This window comes from Myotis brandtii, unplaced genomic scaffold (assembly GCF_000412655.1).
Source record: "Myotis brandtii unplaced genomic scaffold, ASM41265v1 scaffold123, whole genome shotgun sequence".
In the NCBI taxonomy this organism is placed as follows: Eukaryota; Metazoa; Chordata; class Mammalia; order Chiroptera; family Vespertilionidae; genus Myotis; species Myotis brandtii.
The window spans coordinates 9805481-9824768 of record NW_005354291.1 but is presented as its reverse complement, the minus strand read 5'-3'; the positions used below and the strand labels follow the sequence as shown (position 1 = coordinate 9824768).

At 38.1% G+C, this 19288-nt stretch overlaps 1 protein-coding gene across 1 annotated transcript in view; it reads right to left on the bottom strand.

The window, feature by feature from the left end:
- ENPP3 (ectonucleotide pyrophosphatase/phosphodiesterase 3) overlaps positions 1–19288 on the bottom strand; it is a 91456-nt gene that overhangs the window by 54950 nt on the left and 17218 nt on the right. The window contains 3 exon segments of the mRNA XM_014533829.1: positions 1305–1384; positions 7907–8004; positions 13626–13686. Of these exon segments, the coding sequence (XP_014389315.1) occupies positions 1305–1384; positions 7907–8004; positions 13626–13686 (239 nt within the window).

Sequence of the window (19288 nt, the reverse complement as noted above, 5' to 3'; positions counted from 1 at the left end):
ATTCTCTCTCATCATTGATGTTTCCATCTCTCTCTCCCTCTCCCTTCTTCTCTAAAATCAATAAAAATATATTTTTTTTAAAAAAGAAAAGATAATAGCTATTTGTTAATTAAGGTTTCCCAGTGGCTAATAAGGATTAGCCACTGGTTATGTTGGCAATAATGTCAAGAAATTTACTACACAAAAGCTTTTAAGCATCGCATTTCTTGGCTAAATAGGTGAAAATGTGTCACCAGCAAATTAAAAGAGAGCCTTCCAAGTCTCTATCCATCTTCCTTTCATCCACCCATCAATCCAATCATTCCTTCAATCCAATTACAAATATTCATTCAATCATTCCACACATTTTCTTTCTTTTTTTTTCACATAACATTAAATTAATTTAAGGTGTAAAATATAGTGCTTAGACATTTTTATAACTTACAAAGTGTTCACCCCAGTAAGTCTAGTATATGGTTTGTATTCTTAAACCCTCGCCCTAACCATTAAACACACATTTTCTATGATGTCCCATGCAGTTGTAATAACTTTCAGATATTTCAGAACATAATATTAAATTAGTTTAAGGCAGCCCATCAATGATTCTCTCTCATCATTGATGTTTCTATCTCTCTCTCCCTCTCCCTTCCTCTCTGAAATAAATAAAAATATATTTAGAAAAATAAAACACTGAATAAGATTTTTTAAAAAAAGACTGAATGCAAAGTAGTAAAGACAAAGTTATGACTTTGGCAATAAAGGCTGAGGCTGAGGTCTCCTTAAGAAGTCTTCTAAATCTATAAATGTTAAATAACTTAATTTTCCTTTGAGTTCATTTTGATCATTTCACCTATATTTTTTATACATTGAGGAGAATTTAATTACTTTATCTAAAGAGATATAGCCAGAATCAATTGATTTATAAAACAATTTTATCAAGTTACATATAATGAAAAGAAAAGATCTTTCCCCATATCAAAGTGGCTGTCCTCATTCATAGCCTGTCATTCCCAGCAGAACTTCAGATAAGTGGAGGCTCATCAAGAGATCAGAGGACAATGTTATTTCTCACACCCAAGAGGCTACCTGGCTTATGATAAAGGTGAGCTAACCTAATGCCTGGACTGGACACTCATTCATAGTTCTCACCTCACAGCACTGGATTGGCCTCATACTGACCCTTCCTATCCCAAACTAAGTCATGAACTATCACCACATGTGCTGGTAAAATATGTGCCATGGGGCTCCTTTATGCAGTTCCTGCCTAAGCATGTCTGGTGGTGTGGTCAGTTGCCTGTCAGTCTTCCACTAGGCCAAGAACTTACCGTGACAATGGTGTAATGATTTGGAAAGGTCTTGGTTGGATAGACAGATCTCAGGTATTTGGAATGAATTCCACATGTTTCTGCAACAAAGTATAGTGAGAAATTAAGAAGTTTTTCGGATAACTAAAAATCTGAACCTAAGTTTCCCAGAGTGGATTGAAGATAGAAAGGGTTTGAAATTCTGACACCTAGAATTTCTCAATTCCAAGGAATCTCAATTTTTAGGAGAGGAGTGAGATAAGTCAAGGGTCCGCAAATAATTTTTCTGTAAAGAGCCAGATAATAAATAGGTTAGGCTTTGCAAGTCCCTATGATCTCCATTGCAACAGCTCAAATTGTGCTCTTGAGATCCAAAAGCATCCATGGACAATACTTAAGCAAAAAAAGCATGGTTGTGTTCCAATAAAACTTTATTTATGGTCATTGACATTTGAATTTCACATAATTTTTTCGTGTCACAAAATATTCTCTTTTTTCCTAACCATTAAGAATGAAAAACAATTCTTAGCATTTACCAGGTCATACAAAAATGGGGAGGGTAGGCTGGATTTGGCCCATGGACTACAGCTTGCTAACCCCTGAGCTAAACATACCCTAAATGATACACAGCCGGCTTTGTTTTTGCTGCTTCCCTCTTCCTGACCCAGGCCATTACATTAGAATTTTTATATAACATTTGCATCTCAGCTAATAGTTCTTATATGTAAAGTATCCAATAGAACCAAAGTCAACAAAAATAGTAGGAATTTGATTTGTATAAACACATAAGCCATGTCATGTAGTAATGTTTACAAAATGAGCTAACTTTGCTGCTTAATATTTTCAGTAGTTTCCATTTGGTGAGCTAAGTTTCCTGTAATCTGTTTTCCACAAAGCATGGCATTAATTTTGCTTTCAATTGTTCTGTTGTTTTCTGTCTGCAAGCATTCTGTGCAAGGACGTCAGAAGCACTAGAGCATTGCTATTTCCTCTGCAGCAGTGAAACACAAGAAGTTTTTCATCCTAAAATCCTGTCCACTGATTCTAAAAGAGAGCTTCACCATTATAGGTTCCCTTTAGGCTAAAATTAAAAGTGAAAATGATGGTTGTCCAGAAAGTAACAAACTTTGCAGCTTGAAATAACGAATGTTTTCTCAAATACGTTTGGAGTTAATCTCCTTCCCAGCCTCAAGTCCAGTGTTTCCAGTGTGATCCAGGAATTTTCTCCTTCAGAACCTTCTTGGGATCCATATCAAGTCTATTGAATAGGACTTTGGTGGGATGAGGGACTGGGTAGAAAGTGAAGAAAAGGGAGCTCAAAAACAGTCTACATTTTTAACAAGCACCCCAAGTGGTTCTGATGTACTTAAGTTTGAGGCCTGCTGTAGAAACTGACTCAGAAAGTATAATTTAAAGAGAGAGAGAGATTAAAAGACTTTTTAAAAGTCAGTAACTCCAATAAATAAATATTGTCCTCAATCAGGGAAAGACAATTTTAATACTGTTAAGAAGTCATACAAGGAAATGAAATAAAATATAATCCACTTATGATTAAAAGAATTTAAGTGGTGGGAAAATCATACAATAAACAGAGAGATACAGTCAGTTTCTGTTCTTATTTCCTTGAAACATGAATGACACTGTCAAGTTCTTAATACCCAAAGGCACAGAGTATAAATAAAATACAAACTAAACTACTGGTAATGTGAAAACATGACACCTCCCTAGTTCAAATGTCTCAAACAGGACACACCTGCTAATGATCTATAGACTCAGACAAGCTATTACGGAACAACTCACAGAAAACAAGATGTCCTACCATTGTTTTTTCCAGATGTTAGGGACCTAAAGTGTGACTGAATAAAATAATTCTGAAAGAACACATGATAAATCAATGAGTGTAGTTGCTTCTGCAGAGAAAAATAGGAATATCAAGAAGAATAAGGGTGTTTTGTTGGTGATGGTTGGCTGGTTGTTTTTTACTGTACACCCTTTAATGCATATACTTTGCATAGTTTACTCCTTAAGAAAACATTTTTTAAGTACCAATCAAAAAATTTGAAAATATAAGTGGGGTAAACATATATCCATAATAACTATGAACTATAAGAAGGAACAGAAGGCTAAATGGATGAATAGGTGAAATAGCTGAAGACTGTACAGATACAGCAAAAGTAGTACTAGGAAGGAAGTTTATAGTAATAAACACCTGCATTAAAAAAGAAATTTCAAATAGCCTAATTTTGCACGTCAAAAAAACAGAAAAGAAAAACAAATAAAACCTAAGTTAGCAGAAGAAAAAAACACAATAAAGATTATAGCAGAGCCCTGGCCAGTTTGGTTCAGTGGACAGAGCACCGACCTGCAGACCAAAGGGTCCTGGGTTCAGTTCTGGCCAAGGGCATGTACCTTGGTTGTGGGTTCCTCCCCGATCCAAGCTCTGGTCAGGGCTCATGCAGGAGGCAACCAATCGATGTGTTTCTCTCACATCGATATTTCTGTCTTTCCCTCTCCTACCACTCTCTCTAAAAATCAATGGAAAAATATCCTCAGGTAAGAATTAAAAAAATAAAAGATTATAGCAGAAAAGATGAATTACAAAATAAACAAAGGGAAAATGAATTTTTAAAAAGTGGTATAAATGTAAAATGAAACTTTATTCAGCTTTAAAAAAGAAGAAAATCTAATCCTACCACATATATGAAACTTGAGGACATATACGTAATATAAGCCTGTCACAGAAAGGCAAATACTGCATGATATCACATAGATGAAGTATCTAAAAGTCCAACCCAGCCCTAGCTGGTTTGGCTCAGTGGATAGAGCGGTGACCTGTGGTCTGAAGGGTCCTGGGTTTGGTTCCAGTCAAGGGCACATGCCTAGGTTGTGGGCTCAATGCCCAATGGGGGCGTGCATGAGGCAGCCAATCAATGATTCTCTCTCATCATTGATGTTTCTATCTCTCTCCCTCTCCCTTCCTCTCTGAAATCAATAAAAATATATTTTTCTTAAAAAAGAGTCCAACTCATAGAAGCAAAGAATAGAATAATGGTTGGCAGAGGCTGGAGGGAAGAGTAATTGAAGAGTTGCTAATCAGTAAGTATAAAACTTCAGTTACATGAGATGAATCAATTCTAGAAATCTGCTATACAACATTGTGCTTATACATAACTATATTGCATTAGATAATTAAAATCTGTTAAGTGGGTGGATCTCATAATAAGTATCCTAACCACAATAAAAATTTTAAAACAAGAGAAGGCAGACAGCAAATAGCATCTGCTGTGGAGAATTTAAGTGTTCTACTGTTCATGGACGCCAATCTTGCTAACTCTAATCTTCAAAACTCTACATATATGCCCTAACCGGTTTGGCTCAGTGGATAGAGCGTCCGCCTGCGGACTGAAGGGTCCCAGGTTCGATTTCGGTCAAGGGCATGTACCTTGGTTGCGGGCATATCCCCAGTAGGGGCTGTGCAGGAGGCAGCTGATCGATGTTTCGCTCTCATCGATGTTTCTAACTTTCTATCCCTCTCCCTTCCTCTCTGTAAAAAATCAATAAAATATATTTTTAAAAAACCCACAAAACTCTGCATATGTTACCAGCCAGACCTACTTGTTACTACTACTCTTGTTCTCTCCCTGCTTTCCTACCTAACTTTCCAGAAAGTCTGACTTCCAGCTCAAGTCAAATCACTTCTATTTCACCTGTTATTTCCTGATCTTGGGCCTGGCCCTTTGTTCCACTCACACTGAGACAAAACAAGGACCTCGCCTTCTTACTTCTTGGGAGTTGAGTGCCAAGAGTCCCCTTGGTAGACAGTGATATGACTCACTGAGCTGTGGTATTAGTTCATGCTCAGTTTCTACAACCACTATAGCCCTACCCAACTGAGGCAGCTTAAAGGGACACTAGAGATGGGGTTCTAGACTTCCTTAAAGTGATGGCTGCTGTCATGTACCTGACCTGAAGCCTACCATTCTGGGAAGTCCTAATTCTAACTCTTTAACCATATCTGCTCTTAATTGGGCCTCCTGGAAACTAAAAGCCCATTTTGCCTTGGTTGGCCTAGTTAGTAATGTTTTCACACAAGATGTTGTCTTGATGACTTAAAAAAATATTTTAAACTTTTGGGGAAAACTCTCAATGGCCCAATATTTCATTGGCATTACTTCCAATTCTCAATGGCATGAGAAAATAGATAATTCCACGGTAAGGGCCTCCATTCAACCTGGCTAGTTAAACTCACTTTAGGACGCAGAATTTTATATCTAGATTATCAAGGGAAATTCAGATAAGGAAATAGAAACAGAGGTTTTTGCCGGAGTCCATTCATTGTCTTCACTAGCTGAGTTTAGACAGAGACCCCCAAAAGCTAGTAACCTTTGAAGTCCTAGCAAAGGTCAGAACTGTGCACCACCCAGTTAATCTAGGAACCACCCCGTTAATTTAGGTAATAATAGTTGAAGCATCATCCCCCCCCTTAATTCACTTAATTCCTTAGATACTTATGTAGATCCTTGTTGATTATTGTTGATCAGATACTCTGCCTATTCCTGGAAATCATCTACTGATGAGCTAATCAGATACTTTGTCTATTCCTGGAAATTGTCTGCTGATCTGTGTGTCATTGAAACCTCCTTACCCTAAGGGCTACACCAGATCAATAAAAGATTGGAGCAGCCTGAGCATGGGTGGAAGTCCTTCGGGACTTGCCCGCCTGGTCCTCCAATATTGCAAAATTATCTCGTGTCTTTTTCTCTCATTTGTTGTGCGGCTCCTCTTTCAGATACCGAACCCTACTCCACGCAGAACGTGGAGGGAGTGTTACTCGACAGTTTTAACTAACTTTCCAGGCCAAAGTAATTCAGCAACATATGACAAGTACTGCATTTTGAGCCAAATCTATCAGAGTCCCAAACTCTTAATCTCTTTGCTAAAGATCTGGCTCAGAGTGAGAAGCTCAAGAGATAAAATGCCTTGTATTGTAGGGGAAGTAGTTTATCATGGAATTTTACAGCTGGAAGTAATAGTAGAAATCATTAAATCTAATACTCACATTTTACAAATGAGGAAACAGACTCAGAAGCGGTAACTGACTTACTCAGGGTCAAATATAAATTTTTTAATTTGGAGAATAATAAAAACTTTAAACCAAGAAAATTATCATAAAATTTTAGGAACTTGGAGATTAAAAAAATAGTAATAAAGGTGATGAGGGGCCCTAACTGGTTTGGCTCAGTGGATAGAGCGTCCGCCAGTGGACTGAAGGGTCCCAGGTTTGATTCCAATCAAGGGCATGTACCTTAGTTGTGGGCACATCCCCAGTAGGGGGTGTGCAGGAGGCAGCTGATCGATGTTTCTTACTCATCGATGTTTCTAACTCTATTCCTCTCCCTTCCTCTCTGTGGAAAAGCAATAAAATATATTGTTTTTAAAAAGGTGATGAGGGGAGGCCTGCTAGAATGGGGAAGAAATACAGGAATTGGAGAGCAGTGAAGAGTATAGACCCTGGAGCTAATCCTTTGATATTTTTAAAAATATATATATATTGTTATTACTTTCAAAGAGGAAGGGAAAGGGAGAGATAGAAACATCAACGATGAGAGGGAATCATTGATCCACTGCCTTCTGCATGCCCCCTACTGGAGATCAAGCCTGTAACCTGGGCATGTGCCCTGACCAGGAACTATGACCTCCTGGTTCATAGGTCAACATTCAAACACTGAGCCAAGCCAGACAGGCCTTTTGATACTTCTTAACACTGTGTCCTTGGCATTCAATTTCTTTTTTCTATTAACTTTATAAAACTGTATGAAGGCCAAGTATCCTAACACAGAAGTACAATATCATAATAAAGATGATAAAAATGATTATAGTGATAAGTTAAAATCATCCAATGTGCACTACAGATATATTCTCAGATAGGAAGTGACCATTTTACAGATGAAGAGAAGACAGTACCCATAGGTAAGGCAAACTTGTGGGTGATCTCACAACTAGTAAATGGTAGAGCCAGGTTCCAGGTACTTTGATTGAACTGGACAAAGATAATGGACTATTCACTACTGGAGTATTGGTATGTGCTGACTCTGTCCAGTCTACTCGGACTTCTTCAGGATCATGTCTCTGCTAAGACCCAGAACCTAGGTCTGACAAACACCAGTTTTGAGACAAAAGATATATTCAAATACAAAACAAGCCCAGCCAGTGTGGCTCAGTGGTTGAGTGTCGATCTATGAACCAGGAGGTCATGGTTCAATTCCTGGTCTGGGCACATGCTCAGATTTCATAGGTCGCATGCAGGATGCAGCTGATCAATGATTCTCTCTCATCACTGATGTTTCTATCTTTCTCTCTCCCTTCCTCTCTGAAACCAATAAAACTATATTTAAAAATACAAAAAACAAATCAAAATAAACAAAGAGACAAACATGCTACAAAAAGAGAGAGGAGCCAATAAGTATGAAAAAAAGATATGATGTAGTAAAGTCATCAGGATCTTGAGAGGAATCAGGCTAAGACAAACCACTAAGGTTAAGGTAAGAAAGAGATGCACCATCTAGAGATTAACTAACTAGGTGTTCTTATCATTTGCATGCCTCTGGTTTTAGAAGACTTACTCATTTTATCAATATTAGGCATCAGAGTACTCCATGTCTGTAAATATTCTGCTCTAAATCCATCCATGGAAAACAAAATAACTGGTGGCAGATCAAATCTAAAAATGGAAAACAAGAAATTAGATCATTATTATGATTGTTAAAAAAATATCCTTCTGTTCTCTAAATTAAAAAGTTCTTAAGGAAAAAAATAGTTCTAGGTCAAGTTTCCCTTTCTATTTTTTAAAATTGTTATTTCCCTTAATTATTAGTATTTCAGGTATTTTAGTAATCTAAAAAAATAGACAACATTTTTTAAAAACAAGTATTACATGAATTATCCGGGACTTTCAATTTGAGATCTACTACCCTTTGAGTTCTAGAGTTTACATAAGTTTGACCAGCTTTCTTTATTTCCATTTACTCCTTGGCATTGGCTAACTATGACACCCAGGTATACCATGGGTGAATTTTCTCTAACCCTGAAAATTTATGTCAAGGTACTGTGCTATGGAGAAAAGAAAAGGATTTGGGCCTCAGAAAGACTTAAGTTCAATTTTCAACTTCATTCTTTTGTGTGTGTGTGTGTGTGTGTGTGTGTGTGTGTGTGTGTGTTAATTAAATCTTTTTTGTTCAGGTTACATTTGTTCCTCTTTTTTTCCCCCTATAACTCCCCTCCTCCCAGTTCCCGCCCCACCCTCCGCCCTCACTCCCCACCCACTGTCCTCATCCATAGGTGCACGATTTTTGTCCAGTTTCTTCCCGCATCTCCCATTCCCCTTTCCCCCCCAAGAATAGTCAGTCCATTCCCTTTCTATGTCCCTGATTCATTATAATCACCAGTTCATTCTGTAAATCAGATTATTTATTCACTTGATTCTTAGATTCACTTGTTGATAGATGCATGTTTGTTGTTCATAATTTGTATCTTTACCTTTTTCTTCTTCTTCCTCTTCTTAAAGGATACCTTTCAGCATTTCGTATAATACTGGTTTAGTGGTGATGAACTCCTTTAGCTTTTCCTTATCTGTGAAGCTCTTTATCTGACCTTCAATTCTGAATGATAGCTTTGCTGGATAAAGTATTCTTGGTTGTAGGTTCTTGGTATTCAGCACTTTGAATATTTCTTGCCATTCCCTTCTGGCCTGCCAAGTTTCTGTTGAGAAATCAGCTGACAGTCGTATGGGTATTCCCTTGTAGGTAATTGAGTCTCTTTCTCTTGCTGCTTTTAAGATTCTCTCTTTGTCTTTTGCTCTTGGCATTTTAATTATGATGTGTCTTGGTGTGGTCCTCTTTGGATTCCTTTTGTTTGGGGTTCTCTGCTCTTCTTGGACCTGTAAGTCCATTTCTTTCACCAGGTGGGGGAAGTTTTCTGCCATTATTTCTTCAAATAGGTTTTCAATATCTTGCTGTCTCTCATCTTCTGGCACCCCTATTATTCTGATATTTGTACGCTTGAAGCTGTCCCAGAGGCTCCTTACACTATCTTCGTATTTTCGGATTCTTTTTTCATTTTGCTTTTCCGGTTGGGTGTTTTTTGCTTCTTCGCATTTCAAATCTTTGACTTGATTCTTGCGCTCCTCTGGTCTGCTTCAACTTCATTCTTTACTACTTACTTAACCCTAAGCAGTTACCTAATCTCTCAAAACTTTATCCCAACCCATTCACCCAATATGTTAGAATCATTATAGCATAGCACATTAGTACATTGTGTCACCTTAAGTATATTTAGCATTTTACAATAGTAGATATACATGGAGCTAATTAAATGTAGTTTTACTATACTGGTTACCAGCATGCAAGCAAGCAAAGCATTAATAGCACATGACCAGAAAAGGGGATCTATATTGCTGACCTTTCATGGTCCTGGCTTTGGATAAGGAGACAAAAGCAATGATTACTGAATCCAATGCTCACACTCAAAAATTAGAGAAGTTACAATTATTCTACCATCTTTTGATTATAATTATGATATGAAATTTAAGAACTGTAAGCTTTTGAGATGTTTTATTATTCTAAAGTTCTACATTTTGTCTTTCCACATATCTAGTGCCCATCTAGTAGATGAGTAGATAAAAAAGCTGTGGTATATACACAGTGGAATACTATGCAGCTGTGAGAAAGATCTCTTACTCTTTGAGACAGCATGCAGGGACCTGGAGAGTGTTATGCTAAGCAAAATAAGACAGTCAGAGAAAGACAAGTATTATATGATCTCACTTATATGTGGAATCTAACAAACAAAATAAACTGATGAATAAAATAGATGCAGAGACATGGAAGCATGGAACAAACTGTCAAATCTCAGAGGGGAGAGGGCAAGAAGAAATTAAACAAAGAACTTATATGCATATGTGCATAACCCATGGACACAGACAATAGAGGGGTGAAGGCCTGGGGATGGGGGTGGGAGCAGGATAGAGGGGGTCAGTGGAGGGAAAAGGAGGGACATCTGTAATACTTTCTTTTTTTAAATATATTTTTATTGATTTCAGAGAGGAAGGGAGAGGGAGAGAGAGATAGAAATATCAATGATGAGAGAGAATCATCAATCGGCTGCCTCTTGCACACCCCCTAATAGGAATCGAGCCCATAACCCAGGCATGTGCCCTTGACTGGAATTGAACCTGGGACCCTTCAGGCCGCAGGCCTATCCACGGAGCCAAACAGCTAGGGCAACATCTGTAATACTTTCAACAATAAAGATAAATTAAAAATAAATACAGTTCTACATTTTGACTATTCTAATATCACAGGATATTAATATTAACCTCAAAAGCATTATAATCTCTTTTTTTGAGACCAGTGTTTAAGTTAAAACTATAGAAGATAACTTTTGGATTAGAGCCAGAGACAGTCTTTTTTTTGCATTCAATATATTTTTACTTTAAAATTCTTACTTGTATTCCATATACAGACACATTTTATAGACGTACAGTTTATAATTTTTTCCTAACTGAGCTCCACTGTGTAGTCATCATGTAGAACAAGAAACAGTATTACCAGCACCCTGGAACCCTCCCTTTGTGTTCTCTTCTAGTCACAGACCACACCCCACCAAGGGTGATCAGAATCTTGAATCCCAACAGCATATATTAGTTGTGCCCATTTTTATACTTATGTACAAACACAATCATTTAGTTTGTATTTTGGTGTGTCCGGCTTCTTTTACTTAACCATTTCATACAATTTTATGAAAATTGGAAAACAATTTTATCCCGTAGATGAGAGAGAGGGCCCCAATATTCTTATAAAGAATATTCAGAATGCTGATAGCAGCTAAAAATAAGAAAATAATTTCAGCCCTAGCCGATTTGGTTCAGTGAATAGAGCGTCAGCCTGCGGACTGAAGCATCCCGGGTTCAATTTCGGTCAAGGGAACCTTGGTTGCAGATTCAATCCCAGCCCTGGTAGGAGCATGTGCAGGAGGCAACCAATTGATGTGTCTTTCTCACATTGATGTTTCTCTCTCTCTGTCTCTCCTCTTCCCTTCCACTCTAATTAAAATCAATGGAAAAATATCCTCAGGTGAGGATTAACAAAAAAGAAAAAAATTTACACTCACAAAAATAACAACAACCAAAATGGGGAGGGGGTTGGTAGAGGTGGAAAAGTATAGGTACAGGGGGATAAATGATGATGAAAAAAATAACATATATATTTTAAAAAACCACAAGAAAACATATAGTATAATTCCATTTATATGAAAGTTAAGAATAGGAATCTATAGTGATAGAAATCAGAACATGAGGCATTTTTCTGGGGTGATGGAAATATTCTGTATCTTGGAAATATTCCATACCTGTACACATAAGTGTGAACATTTCGATGTCTATGAATTATATCTCAAAAGTCAAAAATGGAAAATTGGGACTGTTTTAACTATAATGTAAAGAAAATTCATTAAGAAATTAAAGTGGTGTATTGCAATTTGCATTGGAAAATACTTATTTTTATCATAATGCTAATTTTTTAAAAAATGTGTTTATCAATATGCTATCACGATAACCTTGCAGCTTCAGAACAGGATCAAACATCTATGAGATCAAGATGTTGATTTAATTATATGAATAGAAAAGGAGCTATGTAATAAGCCTGACAAGCTATGGGGGAGCAGCCACACAGGATGCTCTGATCACTGATTCCTAACTGGGCAGGTCTTCTCAGGTAGTCACATTCCAGACATATAGCTTCCTTAGCAAAGGTCAGTCTTTACCTTGAGTGAACCCTGTCCACTGTTCTTAGCCATCCAGGATAAATGCCCTTGAAATGTCAGAGTAATTTTCTGTCCTAGATCCCTGGCGGCACAACCGCAGGCCCCAGAGCACAAGACAACTGAGCCTTTTTCCTGCATACCATCGCTATGTGCTGTAAATGTTAATTTTTAACTACCCTGCACCCACCAATGTAAAAAAAAAAAGTAGGTGTTTAATAAATATGTAAATGTTAATTTTTAACTACCCTGCACCCACCAATGTAAAAAAAAAAAAGTAGGTGTTTAATAAATAAATAAATATTTTTAAAGTGTGTGTTTCTCCATTTTGCTTTTTATCCAAACCTTCCACCTCTTTAATCTACCTCTGGTGGATTTCATGTAACTCTCCTTACATCTTCTCCTTTGATTCTAATATATAAAACCATAGGCCCAGTGCACAAATTCGTGCACAGGTGGGGTCCAGCCAGCTGGCCCAGCCCAATCAGGGTGGGTCAGGGCTGGGCCTGTTGGGAGGAGGAGATGGCAGGAGGTTGGCCGGCCAGCCCTCTCCTATCAGGGTCCGATCAGCGCCAGGCCAGGTGGGGTAAGGGGCCGCGGGCGATTGGTTAGCGGGCCCCGCCGATTGGGGTTGGGGTGCCAATTGGGAGCCAGTGTCCTAGGGGAGGGGCCATGGGTGGTTGGCCAGCCGGCCCTGCCCCTAATCGGGGTGAGGGGGCCAATCTGGGATGGGGCCAGGCATGGGGAGAGGCTGCCGGAGGTTGGCCAGCCATCCCTGCCCCCTATTGGGGTGGAGGGGGCAATCAGTGGCAGAGCCGGCTAGGGGGAGGGGCTGCAGGCCAATCGGAGTGGTGGGAGCACATTGGGTGTGGGGCCCCCCCCCCCCCCTTGATCACTGGTTCGCTGGCCACAGTGGGCGTCATAGCAACCAGTCATTAGGTCAGTGATGGCGAACCTTTTGAGCTCGGTATGCCAGCATTTTGAAAAACCCTAACTTAACTCTGGTGCCGTGTCATATATAGAAATTTTTTGATATTTGCAATCATAGTAAAACAAAGACTTATATTTTTGATATTTATTTTATATATTTAAATGCCATTTAACAAAGAAAAATCAACCAAAAAATGAGTTCGCATGTCACCTCTGACACGCGTGTCATAGGTTCACCATCACTGCATTAGGTCGTTATAGCTGTTATGGTAGCTAGCTTCTTATATATAGAGATAAGCTGCAAAACTACCATTCTCCAGAGTATTTTCTCCATCCATTGAGATTTTGCTTCCCAGCATGTCCTCAAACTTTTGGCTCAAATAAACTTACAAAACTTTTCTATAGACGGTTCATTATTTTGTTGACAATTCTCACATGAAATCTACTGAACTTGAGTTTGAGTCATATGAAATCCAATCTTATGTTAACTTTTTTGTTTTGAAATGTAAACAGAGCAGAGGAAATTCCATCCTGCCTCTCAGTTACATTCCCATGTGCCACCTGTTAAAGAGGAAGAAAATGTCCCTTCATTCTCACCCTTCTGGACACTGAGCCATCGGGGCTGTGCCACACTTTTCTTTCACCCATGGGGTTGCTCCTGAAAAGCATAAGATAAAAATCTTTAGATTGCTGCCCTTCAACAAGAAAAGAGAAACAAATGTTCAATGGACATGATCTTTCCAAACTACAATTTGTGTTACTCCAATGAGTAAATTCTTCCAGAACATGTTAAGTGCTGTTTCATATGTTGGCAAGGTCAGTGCCTCTGGTGATTTGTTCCGATCAGTAATCTACACTAACTGAATACCAGGAAGCTCATCTTTACTAAGAAAAACAACGGGAATTCCTTGAGCTTTAGAAAAGGGACAATTCCTTTTTCTTTTATTAATAATGGTTTTACCCTCAAAAACAATATTTTTCCATTAGAAAAAAAAGTTTAATAAATATAGATATACAGTCTAAAAAAAAGAAAAGAAATCATTAAAAAGAGAAATAGCCAATGATAATAATTGATATAAAAATTGGGGAAAATTGAACAAATTTCAAAGATCTTAACTGAAAAATTCTTATTCCATAGATGTTCCTGTTTATAGAACATTCCAGCTAGTTAATAAAGTATAAATGATAGAATATGAATGTCATCATTTGCATTCTCTAATGGATCTAGGCAATGATTATCAATAGCTAACATTTCCCCAAAAAGAGATAAGCAGACAAGATGTGCCTCTTTTTTTTTTTAATACATTTTATTGATTTTTACAGAGAGTAAGGGAGAGGGATAGAGAGTTAGAAGGATTGATGAGAGTAAAACATCAATCAGCTGCCTCCTGCACACCCCCTACTAGGGTTTGAGCCTACAACCAAGGTAAATGCCCTTGACTGGAATCGAACCCAGGACCTTTCAGTCCATGAGCCAACGCTCTATCTATTGAGCAAAACCGGTTAGGGTGACAAGATGTGCCTCTTGATGGAAGTTACACACCATATATGAAGTATGCTTGCAAAATAAATAAATTGCACCAAATCTGAACCATCCTCAGGTTCTAACTGCCAATTTGCAGGGGACGATAAGATACCTATCACAGAGGATGCAATATGCAACACCCAGATAGAAAACTCTGCAAGACAAATGACCCAATTTCTCCAAAATGTAAATTGCAAGGGGAAAAAAAGAGGGAGAACCTACTTTTAAAGAATGTATCAGCCTGTTACTATGTATGGAATGTATTTAGATCATACCTCAGACAACTTTTAAATAAATATTATGAGACAATCAGAAAATATTGAACACAATGGATATTTGATGGCAAATTATCATCAACTATATTTTAGATATGTTAATGATATTGTAATTTTGTTAAATTCTCATCATTTTTAGATACACACTGAAAATATTTATAGATGAATTATATTAACTCAAGAATTTGCTTCAAAATAATCTAAAATTTTGGGAAAGGGGTTGGGGGAAATAAAAAGTATATTTTGCTAAGAGAAACAATCCAACCCTGCCCAGTATGGCTCAGTTGATTGAGCATTGTTCCATGTCACCAGTTTGATTCCTAGTCAGGGCAACATGCTCAGGTTTCAGACTTGATCCCAGTAGGGGGCCTGCAGGAGGCTGGCAGCCGATCAATATTTCTCTCTCTCTCTCTTCCTCTCTCTAAAAATCAATAAAAACAGCCCTAGTTGGTTTGGCGCAGTGGATAGAGCATCGCCCTGGGGACTGAAAGGTCCCAGGTTCAATTCAGGTCAAGGGCACATGCCAGGGTTGTGGGCTCGATCCCCAGATTGGCTGCAAGAGGCAGCCAATCAATGAATCTCTCTCATCATTGATGTTTCTATCTCTCTCTCCCTCTCCCTTCCTCTCTGAAATCAATAAAAATATATTAAAAATAATAATAAATAAATAAAAATCAATAAAAACATTTTAAAAATAATAATAATCCAAAACTTGAAAATAGGCAAAAGGAGGACTGATCAGTAAATTTCATTTCAATATCACACTGGAAATTATCTAAAAAGCCCACACATGGGTTATCCAATTACCTAGGACAGTGGTCGGCCAACTGTGGCTCGCAAGCCTCATGTGGCTCTTCGGCCCCTTGAGTGTGGCTCTTCCTCAAAATACCACATGCGGGCGCGCAAGTACAGTGCGATTGAAACTTCGTGGCCCATGCGTAGAAGTCGGTATTTTGTGGAAGAACCACACACTCAAGGGGCCGAAGAGCCGCATGTGGCTTGTGAGCCACAGTTTGCCGACCACTGACCTAGGAGTATATACCTTTATCTAGCTTATTTTTACCATTCACTTTACAACTCAATAAGGATAGCAGTTAACTGGTAGAACACTAACCCCAATATAACTGTTTCTTGTTTGATAGCAAATAAATTGTTCTATAGCCCTAGCTGGTTTGGCTCAGTGGATAGTGTTGGCCTGTGGACCAAAGGGTCCCAGGTTCAATTCCCATCAAGGGCATCTACCTTGGTTACAGGCTCCTCCCCAGCCCAGGCCCTGGTCCGGGCCTCATACAAGAGGCAACCAATCAATGTATTTCTCTCACATCGATGTTTCTCTCTGTCTTTCCCTCTCTCTTCCACTCTCCCTTAAATTAAATGGAAAAATCCTCAGGGGAGGATTAACAAAAATTTTTTTTAAATTGTTCTGTAGAAATGCAAATCATTTCTGTTCCATCAAAAGTAACAGTTTTACTCATTTTATTCCAACATTCTTTTAGTCTCACATATACTTAGCCTCTTTTTGAGCCAGCTTAACATCCTAGTTGGTTATCTCATTAATGCTTTAATAAATCTTTGACATGTTCACTTTTTCTCATGAGATTCATGTTTTTATCTTTTTTCAAATTATACTGTGTCATTGAGACAAGATTGGCCAGGAGCGGATCATTGCTGAAGCTAGGTGATGAACATATGGGAAAACATCATACCATGCTCTCCTTTGTATGTTAGACATTTATCACAAAGTTCTTTAAAATTTTAAACATAAAAAGTGACCAGCTGGTTTCATGCACAAAAAATTATTAAAATCCCCTTAAATAATTTTCTGAAGGTATAATTTTGTCAAGATTAACTTAACATCTTTAAATATAATGTGTTCATTCTTAGAGTGAGAAAACATTTACTTTTGTTTAAAAAATAAACTAAAATGATTAACTGGCAGTAATGGTAAATTTCAACACTGCCCAATTATTGGTAATGATAAACCTTAACACTGCTTCTAACAATCACTTTTGTTTCTGTGAAATTGTGTAATATTATGCAATGAACTCAGTGGAAAAATTTTCCACATGATCTGAGGATTAATCTTAAGATAATACTTAAGAGTTACAAAACTGGGTTTGAAGACAGAATACAGAGGTCACAGACAATATGGTCAGTGAACTTATTAGAGAAATAAGTAAACTAGAAAGTATACCTGCCTTTGTAATTTTAGAGAAAGTTTCAATGATACAATATCCACTACATCAAACACTATATCAAAATATCAAACAATTATTATTTAAAAACAGAATTCCCATTTCAGGTTTATATTTTCCTTTCTGGTTGCCCTTTTTAGCTGATTTTCAATTATATTTTATGTAAACACTATTAGTACAAAAATCTATATTCTATTAAGGTATTATATAGTTAATGTTTCTACTTCAAAATTTTCCTCCTATTTAAAAAAATCAGAATTCAAATTATCTCATTTTTGCCTAAAAATATCAAAGTGTAAGTTAGCCCAGTTCAGTTATGAAAAAGGGGTTTATGGCTTGAAGCAATTTCTTGCTATGTTTATATGTGCATTTTTGTAAATCCCATCGGATGTTCAAAGGGATTGGTAATTTAAGAAAAAAATTGAAATCACTTATAGAGTGGCAAGCAGGTGAAATCAGGAGTTGAATAACCTGGAGTCAACTGAAGCCAAGTTGAATAATCTTGGCTTCAGTTAATTCCTAAGGGTCCGAAATAATTTAACAACTCAGGACACAGTTGTTTCAATAATAACTGGTTTACTCTACCTGGTTTGGCTCAGTGGACAGACCATTGGCCTGTGGACTGGAGGGTCCCAGGTTCGATTCCAGTCAAGGGCACATGCCTGGGTTGTGGGCTCGATCCCCAGTAGGGTGTGTGCAGGAGGCAGCCAATCAATGATTCTCTCTCATCATTGATGTTTCTATCTCTATCTCCCTCTCCCTTCCTCTCTGAAATCAATAAAAATATATTTAAAAAAATAACAATAACTGGTTTAACAAACTGATAATTGGGTCAAGTCATCTCTTTCATGATGTCTTATCCATAGGATCTGCCATATAATGTCTCAAACCACACATATGTCTAGCTTAGTCATTGGACTGAAAAAGACCTTGCCTTACAGACAAATATAAAGCTGGAAGCTTTCTCTTCTTTCCTATAATGTCTATGCTATGTAGTGCACAAAAAACATTTTTTCCCACAGTGAACATATTTTGTCTTCTTTTCTATATGGAGTACTTCTCTGACTTGTTTCAATTTCTGTAGCCTAGGCCAGCTCTAGGGTCACTAATCTCACAGAGGAAAATGGGTCAGCAAACTCTGCTCACCTTGGCAAACACTCTTGTAGTCAGCACAGCAGTCCTTCCTCTGCAAACAGTCATCTGAGCAAGAGCAAAGGCTGGATTCCAGTCTGCTCTCCCCACAACGAAATTTATTGCACGTCCATATTCGAGCTGTAAAATTACACAATTTGGTTCTGAGCATTTAACTTATTGTAAGTACTCAATACCAAAATTATAAACTCCCTGCTTTTCTCCCTGTATTACTGCACAGTCAAATTCTTGGTTTATCAGCATTCATCAATGAAAATACATAATAACCCTGGCTGGCATGGCTCAGTGGTTGAGCATCGACCTATGAACCAGGAGGTCATGGTTTGATCCCCGGTCAGGACACATGCCTGGGTTGCAAGCTCAAAACCCAGTGGAGGGCGTGCAGGAGGCAGCCGATCAATGATTTTCTCTCATCATTAATGTTTCTATCTCTCTTTCCCTCTCGTTCTTCTCTGAAATAAAATTTTTTTTTAAAAAAAGAAGAAATTACATAATACATATGAGGGGCAATCCACCACGTTTCTTCATTTGGTATGGTTGGCAGATAGAACTCAAGCTTTATAAGCTGCAGCTCTGCTCCACTTAGCAGATACATCTCTGAGTTTGGAGAAACTCTTAACAGAAGTAACAGGAACACAATCAAGTCTATAAGAACACTAGAAGCCCAGCACATGAAATCTCACAGTCCCCCACCACCACCCGCCCGCTGCCCCGCCTCGCTCACAGCCCCACCCCGCTCACAGCCCCACCCACCCACACTGGTCTTTGGTCATTTCAGCATTAGGGCCTCAGGCCTTTTATAATATAGATAGGCAAGTCAGGGAACCTCCCAGCTGAGAGTGACAGAAATAGTAGACCAGCTTTCCACTGTGCTGCTGGTGCTCTCCCAGGCTAAACACTTATGTATGAGATATAGTTTAAATAAATCCCAGTGCTAAAAACAACGAGGCTGGAGCGAAGCTGCTTCCTAGTGACACCTGCTAGGAAACAGTGACTAAAATCAACGTCAGGCCTGCGCTTAGAAAAATATGTTGAATAGGTGAGTGCTGTGTGCTTCCTTAAGCATTGCGTTCTCCATTCCCCATTATTTAGAAAGAAATGATTTTTGGAGAT